Genomic DNA, 16,985 nt, shown 5'->3' on the forward strand with positions numbered 1-16,985 from the left:
GGTTGGGCTTCAGTCTGTCCTCTCAAAAACAAAATGGCAGTTAATAAAAGTTTTCAAGTAAGGGTATGTCCTGTCATTTTCACAAATCAATCAACAAAAATAAATTTAACAACTGACAGCTTTTGTTTTTATTTTACCTAAATGTTTCCCTTTATTTCTTTTCTTCTCCTCCATCCTGTCTAAAGTTCTCTCATGACAGAGATTTTTTAAGAAGAAAAAAATCAGCAAAGTTGATCTATGACATTTGTGAACCCCAGTTGGTTTAGCCATTCCCTAACTGATGAGCAAGCTCCTTGATTTCCAGCTTTTTGCTGCCACAAAATGTGAGTCAATTCCTTTTTTCCAGTCCCATGTAATACCCATTTATTAAATTCCTCCTTCTGTTCAAGGCACTGTGCTAGACATACAAGGTCAGAGGAGGCCCCCATATCCTAGGAAATTGCATTTCATTGCTTCCAGGACCCTGAAGCACTGGCAGGGGCTGTGGAGTTCTGCCACCCAACTTGGACAGGTTAACTGTCCACAAAGCCACGAGCTTAAGTGAGTGTCTTTGTCCAAAAGTGGTGCTGGGGTTCTCCTGGTCTTCTGCCATCTGGAGGCACTCCTGATAGCCCACAGAGCCCCCTGCCAAGCCTTCCTCTCGGAGCTGGGCATACTTGCCCAGCACTTAGCATCCAGCTTGTCCATTGTGTGGCGGCTGAGGAAAGAGGTGGTACTTATCTGGTTGGGGCAGGTTTGATATGTAAATTGGGCTTCAGATATGCTAGTGTTTCACAGGTTGAGCACTGGTTGGCAGGCAGCTTGGGTGATTGATCAGTCTGCCTGGGGATGGACCACTGGAGAAGAAGAGGTGGGACTTACAAATGGAGGAAAACACAGAAGCTTTGTGGCCTAACTGGGCTTGTGCAAAACGAAGCTGAGGCCTGACCTGAAGGAAACTGGCCCATTCTGTAGAATGATTGGTTTGTAGGGAGTGGTCAGAGAAGAGAGTTTGGCAAGAGCTGCAGGGGAATCCCATGGGGGATGGGAGTGCCCCCAAGTCAGGGGCTAGGGGGCAAAGGAGCAAACAGCCCCACGGACTGGGCCTAAAGGTGGGAGCCAGCCACCCTGGGAGGGAAGGCCAGATCAGCAATCTCTTCTGTGAGTCAACTGCAGCCACTCATTTCAATAATGGGATTGTTTACCTGCAATTGACCTAATGTGTCTCATAATTTGTAAGGGAAGGAAATGTCTACACATGATTATTGTTTTCTCCTCTCGTTGGCTGATGGGGCCTGCCTTCTGCTGCTTGGGGAGAAGTCAGAGGCGGCCATGATCTAGAAGGCACCCTCTTTGGGGTAGAGCACCCTCCCCATAAGCAAGGGAGGCTTGGGGTCAGCCTGGCTACCTCTAGACATGGAGGTTTGCTCACTATGTTTGAGGACTTGCTGATGGTATCAGGTGCTAAAACCCTGCCAGGAAACAGCTCTTACATATAGCCGGCTGCACAGCTGTCCTATTGTGGGACGCAGCACCTAGTACTCTACAGCTCCAGGCCAGTTTGGATCTGTGCAACTTGCAAAGAAATGCAAGGTGAAAGATGATGCAGTGGATAGCACCCCAGCCTTGGTAACAGGAAGGCCTGGGTTCCAACGTGACCTCTGCCATTTATTAGTGGTGTCAGCACAGGCAAGTTATTCCTTTGTGCTGAGCCTAGATGGATTCATGTGTCAGGAGAGCATAATGGAAAGCAAACACTGAGGGATCGTAATGGCAGATTTTCACCCCACCTTTTGTCTTTAGAGGTGGGGAACTATGGATACAGAATACCGCACGTACCATCGGGCAGAGTTATTTGAGGGCAGGGACCCTTTTGGCTTTGTCTTTGTTCCACAAAGGGCCTGGCATGATGCACCAGAGTCGGCATTTCATAAAGGTTCTTCGGATGGAACTGAGTGGATTTTGGTTCATTGCATTTTGGTTTGTTCCAAGGTGTGGGAGGGTGGGAGTGGGATCCATTTGGAAATGATGAGTATAAGAGACAAAAGTCTCACCAAGGGAAAAGGGAAGACAAAGAAATGGAGCCAATAATGCCCACTGTCCTGAGGTACCATCATAGTTGGTGGTGGCATCATGGTCATTCCCATCATCACCTCTGTCCTCGGCATCAGCATCGGGAGATTGGTGATGTTACTCTTCGTCCCTCAGTGTCCAGGATCTCATCAGTTCTGAAAACACTGGTTCCCTTTCTAGAAAGTGAGGCCTTCAGACATTGAGGTGGACAATTGGCACCTCAGACAGGTGATGATACTTGCTCAGGGTCATGTAAGCAGTCCAGTTAAAGACAGAAGGTACCCTCGGCCTTCCAATCCTAGAGGGAGTCACTGTGATCCATGAAAACTCTGGAGGACAAAAGGAGTTCTAGAAACAACCGTGTGCTGAGTTTGGGGTCAGGATTTCCAGATGTTATTCCACAATGCCTTCCCGAGAAGTCTTAAGGTCCCTGCTTGACTTCCAGGCGCCAAAGACACAAACAAGTGAGTCAGGTTGTAATCCCACTGTAGCCTTCCCTGGCTGCCATTGCGTAATTCCTAGCTACACAGGGCACCCAGCCTCACCTGATGATAACAACCTGTCCACTGACATGGTAGTATTAGGCAGTTGGGGTGATGAGCTTTGTGGCTGGCCACCAGGCCCTGCAAAGAAGGCAGGCAGGCAGGCAGGCAGGCAGGCAGACAGCTTCCTTATTCATTTTCTAGGTGTGTTCCTGCCTAGGCTACAAGCTCCATTGTTTTCAGAGCTCGGTTTTCACTGAAGGGTGGCAGGCAGATGGACAATGGGCAGGCAGTTGAGTCAGGAGACTCCTTTCCATGTGGATGAGCCCAGAACTCCTACTCCTTCCTCACTTGTCCTGGGACTTCCAAAACTTGTGGACTGAGAAAGCTCGTGGGCCCTGGAGGGGAGAGTACATACTAATGATTGTTTTCTTGGTGTTTGACAGAAGGCAGAGAGGTAAACAAGGAGGAGAGAAAGTTAAAGAAGGAAAAGCAGAGACTTTCACAGGCTTTAAAGATGGCCTGGAACCTTGCTCAAATCCTTCATTTTACAAATGAGGAAACTGAAGCTCCAAGAGGGAAAGGGACTTACCCAGGGTCAGGCTGTTAGCTGGAAGCAGAGCCAGGAGTAGCTCTAGTTTTCTATTGCTTTTTCTACTTCACTGGAATAATTCTCGAATTCCTCAAATATGAGAGCTGGAGAAACCAGAGATCATCTGACAAGTTCACTCCCATTTTGCAGATGAGGCAACTGATATAGAGAGAAGGGAAGAGTCTTATTCTAGGAGATACCTGCAAGTAAGCTAGGAGTCAGAATTTGAACTCAGGCTCCCTGGCCCCAAACCCAAGCCCACACTCCTCCAGCTTCTGAGCATAATTGTCATCACTTGTATAGGACACTTTAAAACCCCTTTTGTTGGGAACAGTGTCCAATGTCATTGTCGTCCATGATAGATGCTGGTTTGAAACCCTTGATTAGCTACTTTTCCCTCTAAGATGATGGTGGCGTCAGAAGTAGCCTGGACACCTTCTGTAGTATGGGCAACAACAAGGAGGTTAGAGATGGAGTGTCCCATATGGGGAACAGTGATTAGTCTGGGAGTTCCAAAGTTAGCATGGAACCAAGAGACAACTAGGAAGGTTCAATCGAAAGGAGTCTCATTCCATGTGGCCAGTTATTTGATAACTGATAAACTTTAGAGGCCCCGAATTGCATGTGCCCACCGTTTAGAGCTCTGGGTCAGAATCCTATAGCTGAAAGGGACCACCAAGACCCTGCCTCCCAATTTGGTGGTGGTGGTGGTCAGTCATTTTTGTCATGCCCAACTCTTTGTGACCCCATTTGGGAGTTTCTTGGCAATGATACTGGAGTGATGCCATTTCCTTTTCCATTTCATTTGACAGAGGAGAAAACTGAGGTCAACAGGGTTAAGTGACTTACCTAGGGTCATACAGTTTGTAATCACATAGGGGCAGATTTGAACTCAGGAAGATGAGCCTTTTTTACTTCAGGCCTATCACTTTATCCAATGGGCCACCTGGATGCTCTCACCCTGTCATTTACAGATGAGAATATCAGCACCCAAAGAGGGCGAGTAGTTAGCCAAAGTCACACAACCAGCAGGGCACAAAGTCTAAAGATGACCCCTGCTCCTTGGCTTCTCTCTGTACAGTCTGCCATCACTGTCATCCCCAGGATCTGGCCTCTTGTCCTCTGATTTATAACTCTTGGATTCTGGTAGGTGAGCTTCAGATTGGTGACATCACTAAATATGGGCTCTGACCTTCACAGGGAAACCCCAAGGCAATTGCTCTGTCTCTGTGGACCACCTGGCATCATTTCACAAATGTCTTCCATAGTCCCCCCCAGTGCAAACGAATGGGTGTAGTTCTAAGGGCTGATGGCCCACGTGTGTTTACAGAGGAGCATTCAAAAGGACAAACTATAGCATTTCAAGGAGGAATTCCAAGCATTTCTCTTCCTTAATGTCAAGTAAGAAAAACCAACCAACCAACCAAAAGTAATTAAGAAAGGAACAGAGAGGTCCTCTTCTCCAACCCCTTTGTTTACAGATAAGGGAACTGAGGCTCAAACTGAGCTCAGAGAAACTGAGGCAAAATGACTTCCCAAAAGCCATGTCGTGTGTGAGTCAAGGCTGACCAGAAGGCCAAAGAAAACAAACAAAAAGCACTCATCTAGGGTTAGCATTCAAGTTAATTAAGTTCTTCCATTCTTCTGCCCTTCCCCATCCCACACCGAGATCTAGGCCTCATCTTAACTTCATTCAAAGTTGGCCGACTTATGCCTGTAGTAAGTCTTGATTTACATCACAGGTAACAACAGGAGCCAGGCATTCTCTATTTAGTGCTAGCACTTTGAGAACTCATACAGGGCTGGCTAATGTGCATCGATTATGAGACCTCTTGTAGGGGACTCTTTGTAACTTGAGTCTCTCCTCTACAAACCCCTGAGAAGACCAGCAGTGAAGAGGACCCAGAAGGACAGAGTTGAGGGATGTGGTGATAAAGACTTCTTCAAGCTCACTGAAGCCTTTCTTGGGCCTTGAAAGAGGATAAGAAGGGGTAATCAGGGCATGCCAGGCCATTATTGCTGTTAAGCTAGTATCGGGCCTAGAGTATCGGGTCACAGGCCCCTGTGAAACATGGGAAATGCCACGTAAACAGCATTTTCCCAGGAACTGGCTATGTTTCCTTGTCTCTATAGTCCTTTTCCTCCTAACAAGGGGCTGGTTTTTTCCTTCCCTTCCTCCCTGTCTCCATTTCCCCCCTTTGTTGACCTTTTAAGGCTGTGGAACATTCTATGGTGACTATAAAATCATATATGCACACGGAATTATGAGGTCTTATAATTGCTTGAGATTTCACTTTCTATTCAGTCTTGACTCAGACACTACATGGTTTTGGAGAAGTCACTTTGTCTCAGTTTCTCCAAGTTTAGTCTGAGCCTCAATTATTTTCATCTGCAAACAAAGGAGTTGGACAAGATGACTTCAATGTTCCCTTCTAAGGTTCCTTTGAGCTCTAAATCTCTGGTTTGTTCTATCTTGAATGGTCCCCAAGATATATGAACTTTAAGAAGAGAATGCCTTCAGGAGAAATGACTTTCATCAATACTTCTCCATATTGTGATTTCATCAGAGTAGATGCCCTCTTCTCTGTCCGAGTGACTTGGGAGACAGAGAGGTGACCCTGTGTGTTGTTGGTCCCATACTTGAGGCCTCTCCTGCCCAAGGACACAAGAAAGATGGATGCTCCATCCCTGTTGCCAGTGAAGTTCCATTCTAGGTCAATAACCAGGAATAAACAAGATCCATACGGACTAGAGGGAAAGTAACCTTCCAGGCAAGGCACTAGAAGCTGGGACAGGGATGGAGTCCAGGAAAGGCCTCCTGCGGAAGGTGGGATTTAAGCCGAGTTGTGAAGGATGCTGAGGAAATGAAAAGGCACAAGAGAACATTCTGGCATGTGGGGCACCTAATGAAAGGTCACCAAGATGGCTGATGGACTACTATGTGGATCACAGAATGCATGGAGGGGAGTCAAGTATAAGCAAACTGGAAAGGGTGTGTGTGTGCCAGAAGGGAGGGGTAGCCTCTGCTGGGAAGTGCTTTCAGGTCCAAAGGACTTTACATTTTACCCTGGAGGTAAGAGGGAGCCAATGGAGTGGTAGGCTGGAGGACCTGTGTTTTAGAAAAACGAAGGATGGATTCAAGAGGGAAGAAACTCAAGGCAGGGACACCAATTAAAAGCCTGGTGTAATAGTCCAGGCAACAGGTGATGAGGACCTGAACTAGGGAGGTGGCTGTGAGTGGACCCAAGGGGCCAGACATTCCAGAGACTGTGGAGGTGGCAACAAGATTTGGCAATGGGTCCATTGTGTGTGGTGAGTGTGAGTGAAGAGCTGAGGATGGTGCCAGGGCAGAAAGGTACTGAAGCTTTCTATTTCTGGCACACAAAATACCTCTGGTCAGTAGTCAGGGGCACCGAGTCACCCTCATATTGTTGTCCCAGCTTTCTGATGGGCAGCACTTGCCATACTTCAGCTTTGACAGCCATGTTTTAAATCAGTGGGTCAATGGATACGGGTGTTTCAAGGGATTCTCAGTGAGAAGGACTACAGGATGCTGGGCTGCCTTTTTCCAGGGTACAGCCCAGAGGAGCCCACAACCAAGGGAGAGAAGGTCCACTCTGTCTCCCCTTCCCCCATCATTCTATCCATTAACAGTTTCTGGGTCATGCCTGGAGAGGGCCAGGAGGTGACTCTAAACCAACATGGCGACGGTGCTGACCCGACCTGGCCCAGCCCCTTGCAAATGGCCCGAATCCCACTGAAGGTTTCCGGCTCCTCGGGTTTAATGACTAATAGCTAAGCCTGCAGGCCCTGCCCCAAAGCCTGACTTCACGGCATTACCACATAGACTTCGTCATAATGAGGAGGGAGGGGCTTGTCCGCCAGGAGGCTCTCAGCTCCGTGGCCCGTTTGTCTCCTGTTTACTGAGGGAGCTGCTTCCCCAGGCCCTGGCCGGCCACGCTGCCCCCTCCACACTTGCCTGCTTGCGACTCCTGTCTCAGTAGCACATATGGCAGTGCATGGTCGCTTGGCACTGAGGTGGTCCGTCCTCGCCTAACTGACCGCGGCCCAAAGGGCTGCCCTTGTAGTCCCGGCTTGAAGCGACATCACGTGTGCTGCTTCGGGCTATCAAAGACAGGCCACCAAATGTTCTAGTCAGGGCAGCAGGGTGGAGGGGACAGAGAGGGTGCCTGAGGGAAGAGCCGGGATGGACCCTGGTGTTCCTGCTGCCTATCCAGCTGCCCTCCCGGGCTCCTTTTCGGGCCCCAGAAGAATGAGGGCTCGAAGGAGCTGACCTAGAGGCCTCTTCTGCTCCACATCCTCTTAGTCCCCTCACCCATTGCAGCACACCTGATCAATCCTTTTCCTTGACTGCATCAAATCCCTCCGCGTGTGGCCAGCGCCCTGCCGCCCAGGGTAGGGGGCTTTGAGAAAGCTCTGCCAGTTTTCCCGGAAGGACGCTGGGGAAGGTGCTGGGCTTCCGACTGGCTTCCTCTCTGGCCAGCTGGCGAGGCAGGGCGACTCCCCCAAGTTCACTGGCTCTAGAGCAGGAGAAGGGGCCTTTGTGTGGTTTCAGGTTTCTCCATAATCCCTTTCCCTCTGGCCTCTGGGAAGTCACACAAAGGATGGCTGTGGAGAGCACTGAGGCATGTGGCTCTCACTCTCACCTGGGAAGCTCAGGGCAGGCCCGGGCTGGCTCACTTAACCTCCCTCCCAGCTGACTCCATTGGGAAAGCGATTGGGCACTCGGGGCACTCAGGCAGGGGCAAAGGCCTTGGAAGTCCCGGGGAGGGCAGGTGCTTGAGCCCAACTGATGGGGGGAGAGAGCAGCGGGATCAGCACTGGGCTGGGGACAGAGGATGGCAGCAAAGGCAAGGCAGTGGCTAGGGAGGGGCTGAGGGGCAGCAAAGGCGCTCTGGGGAGCCCTGTGCCTCCCTTCCACTAGCAGCAGCCTTACTGCCTTCTGCTTGCAGGCTCACCTGCACTGAGCCAGAGTTGGGCTTTAGATCTGTCCCTTCCCGTAATTGACACAGGGCGCCCGGGGCTGGCCAGTGGGGGGGGGAGGAGGGGGAGAGAAGGCGGGGGAAGGAGGACTGGAGGGCGGGAGGGCAGTGCAGCCTTTATAAATGGTCCCACCCCTGAGGAAGGTGCATCAGTCTGCCAGGCAGGGACTGAGGAGCTGACACCTGCCAAGGTGCTGCGCTTCCCTGCCCAACCCAGCCCAGCCGCCCAGCCAGCCAGCCAGCCTGCCTGCCTCCGAGGCGAGGGGATCCCAGAGAGGGAGGCACGGCGGGAAAGCGCACACAGCATGGACAAGTTCAAGTTACCCGCCTTCCTTCGGCGTGGGGGGAAAGAGGTAGGGGTCAGTGCGGACTGGCAGGGGGTGTTCTGGGCAGGCAAGTGTCAGCTGTCATCTCAGTCTGCCTCCATCAGGTCCTAGATTAGCTCCCTCCCTCCCTGGTCTTCCCTCCTTGCCCTTTGTGTCCCAAGTTCTTGGGGCTGGCGGAGAGCCTTAGGGGGACCGAGCTCCAAATCAGAGGGCGTAGGGGCTTCCTGTGCTGAGGAGGATTCTGGATCAAAGGTGGAAAACCAGAAAGGATCAGGGCAGCACTGGAGTCCTACCCACTGAGGTCAGGCGACTTTACCAGAATCTGGCTGGGACTGGAACCCAGGGCCTCTCAGGCTGGCTGGCTCCAGGGAAGCATCCTGAAATGCCACAGCGCACTTGCACTTCTCCCTTCACCTCTCTCCCTTCTTCCCTCCTCCTGCACTGCTATCTTTATGGTGGCAGTGGGAGGGGGAAGAAGGAATCCTCTGATAGGCTCTCATCGGTGCCCCCTTGTCCCCCCCAGCCCACCCACAACTGTCTTTGCTCTCCTCTGGCAGGGAAGGCAGGCTGGGGCCACATCCCTGTAGTCTGCCGGTGCCCCTCTCTGGGGAGCCTTGGCAGAGCTCCAGTATTGATCTAGCCTCTCCAAGATTTCCAGGAGCCTTTGGGGTGTTTGTTGACCTTGTTGTGGCAGGAGGCTCCCTTTCTCCTGATTTCCTTCTCCCTGGGATAGGTGTGTGTGTGGGGGCTTTTCCCCTGGCATCAACTGGAAATGGACCTGAGTGAAGGGGGAGTTCAAGTCCCCCTTCCCTTGGAAGCCTGAGGGTCTCCCAAAGTCTCTGGGGCTCCAGTGAGCCCCCTGTGCCCTCGGCCCCAGCCTTCCCCTGGCCTCCACTCTTTGGTCTGGGGGAGAGGAGCCTTGGATGGGCATCAGGTGATCAGAGATGGCTTTTCTCTCGTCCCTTAGAAAGTGACTGCTTCGTCGGAAAACTTCCACGTGGGGGAAAATGATGAGAACCAGGAACGGGGGAACTGGTCCCAGAAGTCCGACTACCTCCTCTCCATGGTGGGCTACGCAGTAGGCCTGGGCAACGTCTGGAGATTCCCTTACTTGACTTACCAGAACGGAGGAGGTATTTCTCAAATATGCCTTTACAAGAACTGTCCATCCACTGCTGAGTGTCTGCAACAGGACACGTAACATGAGGGTCCCTCTAGAAGGCAGGGCAGCAGGGAAATGGTGGCACCTGGCAAGCAGGCAGCCCAGAGGGCCTATTCAGCTGGACTATCTGCAGAGGAAAGCTCTTGAGAAGGGGAGGCGGGAAAACTTTGGTGTAGTGTGGTGTAGTGTGGTGTGGTGTGGTGTGGACAGCTTCTGTACCTCCAGTCAGTGTGTGGGTCCATGGAAGAGGTTCCTTGCCCTGATCCATTTGGAAATGTACCCAAGAACAGATCAGAGGAATGTCACTCCTCCTCCTGGGAAACTGGCTGACTAGAGCGTGCCTTACATTTTCCTAGACTGCAAGAGAGGTAGAAGAAGGAGTCTGGGGCTTTGAGATTGCTCTGTCTGCTTCCATTGTAATCTGGAGGCAAAAGACCATGTGAGCATCACTTTGGAGCTGGCAGAGGAGGTGTCCCATTGGTGTTTTCTTTGGGGAAAGTGGGAAATTCGATGGTCACTAGATGGAGAGCTGGGAAGGGGGGTTGCCAACTAGTTCAGTCCCCTCACGTGACAGAGTTGGAAACCGAGGCCCAGAGAGGTTAAGTAATGTCCCCGAGACCACACAGATGGTAAATATTTGAATGAAGACTTTCTCAAAGCTTTTATGGCTAATCCGAGGCCAGGGTGTGTGTCTCATTTTTGTAAGATGGCATTATTTATAGCTCGTAGGCCATTTGAGCAGAGCAGATTAGAAGAAGGTGTGTGTGGGGGGGAAATCCTGATGTGACACACAAAGGGAAGCAAGAAGGTGTTGCACAATCCCTTGGTGCTGTCGAAACAACTTTTCACTTACACCCTATTTTATTTGCTTGCTAATTACAGGTTCCAATAAAAGGGCAGAGGTGACGTGCCCTTGTATTTCCTAACTCTTGCCCAGTACCAATGAAACCATGCCATTGTAATGACTTCTGCTTACCACAATGGGATTTTGTGCTTTCTGTCTTCTGCTCTTGGGCCCCCCTTTTCACTGGGTGGATGACAGCTTTCCCCCTGACCTTCAGCTAAGGACAAAAGATTCCTGCTGAGCACCCGCTTAGGTGCCAGTGACAGAGATGCCCCTCTCGCTGGCTTCAGCCCTTTCAGTCCCATGTGTGATTTGGTTAGAAGATGAGTCAGGAGCTGTGGCCTCTTTTCGATACCATGGTCCGCAGATCTACTGTTTGGGCTGATAGAGAGACACGATGGGCAACATGTCAACAACCTCTTCTGGTTGGGCAGACGAGAGCCTTAGAAAGAGAAATGCCTTTAAGGGGAAACTCAAGAGCGCTCTCCAATGGTAGCCCCAACTTAATCTCTTGTAGCTAGATGAAACCAATTGTGATAGTGGCTTTGAAGCAACATCTAGGGAATACCTGTCATAAGCCTGGTGGCCTGCAAACCCCCTTCCTTCTCACCAAGATGAAGAAAACATATTTGGGCTCTGTGGATTCCAAAGTCAACTCTTCCCATTGAGGATGCCAGAGAGGTCATTCTTGGTCACGTATTTGCTAGCCTAGCTGGCCTCTGAGGTAGGCACCCCACTGAGATTCCCAGAATACCGTTATCACCACTAATAACACACACAGAAATCACACACTCTCCTAAATCTCTCTTCACTCCCATTGATCTGGGGGGCGGCCTTCAGCTCTCAGTGTCACCTCCCACAGAGGGCAGGTAGGGTAAGAAAAGGCGCTCACGGTCTAACATGGTAAACATTCAGAGGTGAGGTAACAGGACATCTAGTCGGGGTTGAGAAGTTATGGACAAGAGCTGAGGTTCCTTCAGGGCTGCTTGAGTGTGGTGGTCACTAAAGCTGAGAGCAGCTCCTTTATTGGACAGCTGAAGACCCTCATGTTTTAGAGCAAAGTGGACTCCGCCTCAGCAGCCTTAAGTCATGAGTTTTGCCACTGGCACAGTCAGGGAAAAAGAAAGGCCCAGCGCTTGTCTCCTCCTTTACCAAAAGGTGAGACTGTTCTCCTTTGTGTCGAGTACAAGTATTGAAATATTGAAATCAGAAACCCACCACGGCCAAATGGAACAAGAGATCACAAACAAGCGTCTGGTGTTCAGGACATTCTGGGGTTCACCAGGTGTTAGTCCCACGGTCAGAAAAACAAAGCTGTGGCCTGAGGAGCCCTCGCAAGCTTCTTTTCTGGGCTGCACTTGGCGCTGGTACTGTCCTCTTTACTGGCATGGCTCTAGTCTGTGTATGCTGTTCTTTTGACCTCCTTGCCCAAGTTTATGCCGCTTCTTCTGTCTCCTCATATTCCCTTCATTTGCCCCAGCTGTTGTTTTTATGGCACAAAAATATGCCATTGCATTCCCATGCCATGCATTGTTTAGCCATTCCCTAATAGGAGGACCGACCTGGAGCTGGTTTTCAGGCTTATTTGGGAGGAGGGGGAATGGGTGGCTGCTCTGACAAATAGACGAGCTAGGATCATTTTAGTGCAAATAGGTTCTCAGTGGCAGTTAATAATCTCCAAATGGTATGAGCACCTTTGGGGGCTAACATATTTAGGCTACTGAGTCTACGGGTGCAGACACTGAACTCTTATTGTCTCGGCCATTAGTGATTTCCAGCAGCACGCATTGGCACACTTGTTCCTTCCAAAGCCACGTCAGCATTGGCTCTCAGCATTTCACTCCCTTTGCCAATCTGATGGGTGTAAGTAAGGTGGAATCCTGAATCCTCTGGAACTTGACCTCCCCAACCACGTGATTCAGAATTTGTGTTTCCTTTTTAAGAATTACCTGGAACACAAATCTTCCATGGAAAAGACTTAAGCTGATTTTTTTCAAACTTGTTCTCATCATGGAGTTTAGAGTTTACTCTGTCTCCATTTCTCTCCTTCCCTCACTCTGCCTGGCTCTCTTTCTCTGACACTCTCTTGTCTCTGTCTCTAGCTCTCTGTGTCTCTGTCTCTACCTCTGTCTTTCTATCTCTCTCACCATTTCTCTGTCTCTCCCTCTCTGTGTCTCTGTATCTCTCTCTCCCTGTCTGTCTCCACATTGGTCTCTTCTGTCTGTCTCTCTCCTTGCTTCTCTCTGTTTCTATCTCTCTATCTGTGTCTCTCCCTGTCTCTGTTTCTCTCTTCTCTCTCCCTCTCTCTCTGTGTCTCTCTCCCTCTCTTTCTGTCTCTGTCTGCCTCTGTTTCTCTTTTCTCTCTCCCCCTCTCTGTCTCTCTGTTCTTTCTCTCCCCCTCTCTGTCTCTCCCTCTCTGTCTCTGTGTCTCTCTCCCTGTCTCTGTCTGCCTCTGTCTCCCCATCCCTCTCTTCTATCTCTTTCCCTCTGTCTCTGTTTCTATCTCTACCTCTCTGTTTGTCTCTCCTTGTCTGTCTCTGTCTCCCTCTCTCCCTCCCTCTCTTCCTGTTTCTGTCTCTTTTCCTGTCTCTGTTTCTCCCTCTCTGTCTCTGTGTCTCTCTCCCTGTCTCTGTCTGCCTCTGTCTCCCCATCCCTCTCTTCTATCTCTTTCCCTCTGTCTCTGTTTCTATGTCTACCTCTCTGTTTGTCTCTCCTTGTCTGTCTCTGTCTCCCTCTCTCCCTCCCTCTCTTCCTGTTTCTGTCTCTTTTCCTGTCTCTGTCTCTCCCTCTCTGTCTCTCTCCTCTTTCTGTCTCTATCTCTGTTTCTGTTTCTCTCTTCTCTCTGTCTGTCTGACTCTCTCTCTCTTCCTTCTGTCTTTCCCCCTCTGTCTTTCTCTTCTCTGTCTTTCTGTCTGTCTCTGTCATTCTCTCTCTCTGTCTGTCTCTCCCTCTCTATCTCTGTATGTCTCTGTCTCTCTCTGTGATGTTTCACCATTAACTGGATCTGCTAGCGTCCTCTCAAGGAATTTCTGAATTGATAAACTCTGGCAGGAAGTTTTATCTCACTGTATAATAGTTGATAGACTCGTGGGCTTGGACCTGGAGTCAAGAAGTCCTGAGTTCTAATTGTAAGTAACTCTGAGGTTTTCTAATTGGGTAGTGTGGGCAGTTTAGTTAACCGTTCTCAGATTTGGTCAGTCAATAAGCATTTCTTAACCATCTGCAACGTGCCAGGCCCTGCACTAAGTGCTGGAGATACAAAAAGAGGTCAAAGATAATTGCTTCATCTCAGTGATGAGGACAATCTTTTCTTTAGCCTAAACTTCACAATAATTCCAAACCGTTTTTCTTTCCCCTCCCAGTGATGTGGGGTTTGGACACTTGCCGTCACAGCCACAGGATGATTTAAGGGCGGCTCACTCACAGTGACAATTTCCACTGTCTCATCCACCATGTCCCGTTTGGGTCCCAGTGAGCCAATGATGAATGAATAGGGCTGAGGTGGTTCTGCACTGTGAGGGTACGTTCACCTTGAAGTGAACATGGAGATCCTGCAGATTTTCGGCTGCTCTGGTCTTTTCTAGGCAAGTGTTAGAGAAACTGGAGTTTGGCGTTCCTTCAGGTTAGAGATTCTGCTCTCCATCTGAGTAGGGGAAAGCGCCGTGGTGGGCAGAACCATTCCACTTTCTCATGCCTCTAGTTTCCATCTCCTCCCCCAACATTTTGGCCAATTATCTTCAGTCTCCTTTTCGTGCTTGCCATCTGGGAAGGTAAGGCTAAGGCTCTTTTTTCATCTTTTACCAGGGGAAAAAAGATGAAACATTACAGGGGTAAACGTGAAGTCTTAAACCAGGGTTCAAAAATCAGCTTCGCAAGTCCAGGGGAGCAGGGCTAAAAGAGATTGTGTCTAATCAAGACTTGGGGCTGGTGGGAGACAGTGCGCTTCATGTTAGTGGGCCCAAGATACTTTGATTCCTCATGGGCAGGTTAATCTGTCCCCAGGAAGTATAGAGGTGGACATGAATATTTCTTCAATGAGCAGGAAAAGACATGAGGTTCTTGTACAGTACCAGGAAAATCCCAACTACCAGGGAAAAGAACTTTGGCACTCAACATAATAAGAAGCTCTGTCAGACTGGCTTCTGTGAACAACTGAGCAAAGAGACTTGGCACATTTCTAGGCACCATTCCCTGCAATTGGAAGAAATGATGAATGAATGACTACTTGACTCCTTACTCACACTCGAATCCAAATTATGCATTAGGGATCCTTCCTAAAGTCTGGAAGGAGGCTTTTCATGAGCACCTGCCTTCCCATTTGGAAGTTGATCATTTCATTTCAAAGCAAACTTACTTGTCTTCACAAAAATAAACCCGTGCCTCTTGTCCCTATCTATCTAGTGCCTTAGACGGAGAAGGTGAGCATAATTTTGTTCTCTTTTCCCCTTTGAAAGGTGCCTTCCTCATACCCTATGCCATCATGCTGGCACTTGCAGGCTTGCCTTTGTTCTTTCTGGAGTGCTCCCTGGGACAGTTTGCCAGCCTGGGACCAGTTTCAGTCTGGAGGGTTCTGCCACTTTTTCAAGGTAGGTATTAGAGCTAGTTCCTTATTTAACTGGCCTCCTCTCTTCCTCCTCATACCCCTCTTCCAACCTCCAGCTTCCCATATCTTCCACTCTTCATCTGGAAGTGACCACTCCTCTGGCCCCCATGGGACCTCGTCAGCCTTCATGCTTCCTCTTCTCAGCTGTCTGCTCTTATTCCCGGCATTTTATTTTTCTGACTCCTCTTAGCCTGGCAGTGCCATGTGGGTAGAAACTGTGGCTTCCTTCTCTTTCTATTCATGTTAATTCATGTTATATATATCTATATATATATATATGTATAATTAGATAATATAAGTAAAAGCATACTCTGAAAGTGGTCGAGTGATCCATAAATTTAAGGTCACATTACTTAATGCCAGAGTTTCTCGGAGAAGGGCTGAGGCCGACCAACTAACAGCAATCATCTAATAGCAGTCATTAGTTGCCTCTTCTCTCTTCTAGATTGCTCTGAGTGTCCACAGCCTGATTTGAGGATGGATAGCTTGAGCTAGCTGCCTTTGGGTTTTGCTAGCATCTTTTTTCCTATTTCCTTTCCAATACTCAATTCAAAAGAGCTCAGTGGCATCCTGCTGCATAGATTGGATGGGCCCAAAAGAACAGGGAACCACCATGTAAAGGATGAATTCCTTGGCTCCATTCCAACTTCAAACTGCCTTCCTTGCCGGAGATTGGATATGTTTTGGCTATAGGGTTGCTCCTGAAAAGCATCTGTAATCATTGGAATGCTCCATGAAAAAAGTACATTTTGAGAAAGGCAAAAGAGCTCAGAGCTCCAATGTTAGAAGAGCCGCCACAGAAGGAAGCCAAGAACAGGAGCCACTGCATGTGGGTTTTCTTTTCCAGGGGGAGCATCTAAGTTAGGGAAATCTCAAATTCATATCGCTCCTGCTTTGTTCATTTTCTAAATGTGGCTTTGTAAACAATGCACAGGGCAATTTTAAGGAATCTTTATTCTGACACGGTTCACGTTCTTCTGTCAAAGTATGGTGGCACCCTTAAAATGCTATGTAAGCTTGAGCTGTTATCATTACTATCTCGACTGTTTTGCCCATGAAAGTAAATAACTAGGTGCTGTCCTTGGTAGAGCTATGATCTGGGAGTCCTTTCCCCCCTCCAACAGCAGGGATAAATGGGCATGAACAACAGGCCATCCATGTTCCTTTGCTGGGTCCTCCTGGAACAAGAGCGTAAACTTGCGAGACAGCTAGCTGGGGTTAAGGAGGGATAGAGATTCTTAATGCAACTAACTTGTGACTTCCATACTCAATGTGCTACCATGAGTTAAGCCATTGAGCCTGCTTCCCCATTGGCAAAATGGGATCCATAATCCCTGGGCATCATAGAAGCTCAAAGCTGAAGGATCTCCCTAAATGTCACTTATTGTTATCATTCCTGTTACTTTGGTCCAAGCCAAGAGCCTCCAATCAGACCTTTGTCTGAAACAGACCACTTATACTCATCTGTGAATCCCAAAGGAGATTTTTTAAACCCATACCTTCTGTCTTAGAATCGATACTGTGTATTGGTTCTAAGGTGGAAGGAGGGGCAGTAAGGGCTTGGCAATGGGGGTTAATGACTTGCCCAGGGTCACACACAGCCAGAAAGTGTCCGAATCACAAAGGAGATTTGGCAGAAGGTGGCTTTCCTCAACAGATGGCCTACTTCCCACCTTTCTTTGAGTTTGCACTCATTTTGACCAGTTTTCCTCTGTTGCAGGTGTGGGAATCACCATGATTTTGATCTCAATATTTGTCACCATCTATTACAATGTCATCATTGCCTACAGTCTCTACTATTTATTTGCTTCCTTCCAAAAAGTCCTGCCCTGGTCTGAATGCTTCCAGTGGGCAGATATAAACTGTAGCCGAATACCAATAGGTAAAGTTTCCTCTTGGGCACAGGTGGGCTGGGCATATG

At 49.2% G+C, this 16,985-nt stretch overlaps 1 protein-coding gene across 1 annotated transcript in view; it reads left to right on the forward strand.

The window, feature by feature from the left end:
- The first annotated feature begins 8,293 nt into the window (after positions 1-8,293).
- SLC6A14 (solute carrier family 6 member 14) overlaps positions 8,294-16,985 on the forward strand; it is a 28,526-nt gene continuing 19,834 nt past the window's right edge. The window contains exons 1-4 of the mRNA XM_001363633.5: positions 8,294-8,482; positions 9,423-9,588; positions 14,916-15,047; positions 16,785-16,946. Coding sequence (XP_001363670.2) covers positions 8,435-8,482; positions 9,423-9,588; positions 14,916-15,047; positions 16,785-16,946 — 508 coding nt within the window. The 5' untranslated portion in view covers positions 8,294-8,434. The remainder of the gene's footprint in view (positions 8,483-9,422; positions 9,589-14,915; positions 15,048-16,784; positions 16,947-16,985) is intronic.

This window comes from Monodelphis domestica, chromosome X (genome assembly GCF_027887165.1).
Source record: "Monodelphis domestica isolate mMonDom1 chromosome X, mMonDom1.pri, whole genome shotgun sequence".
Lineage (NCBI taxonomy): Eukaryota > Metazoa > Chordata > Mammalia > Didelphimorphia > Didelphidae > Monodelphis > Monodelphis domestica.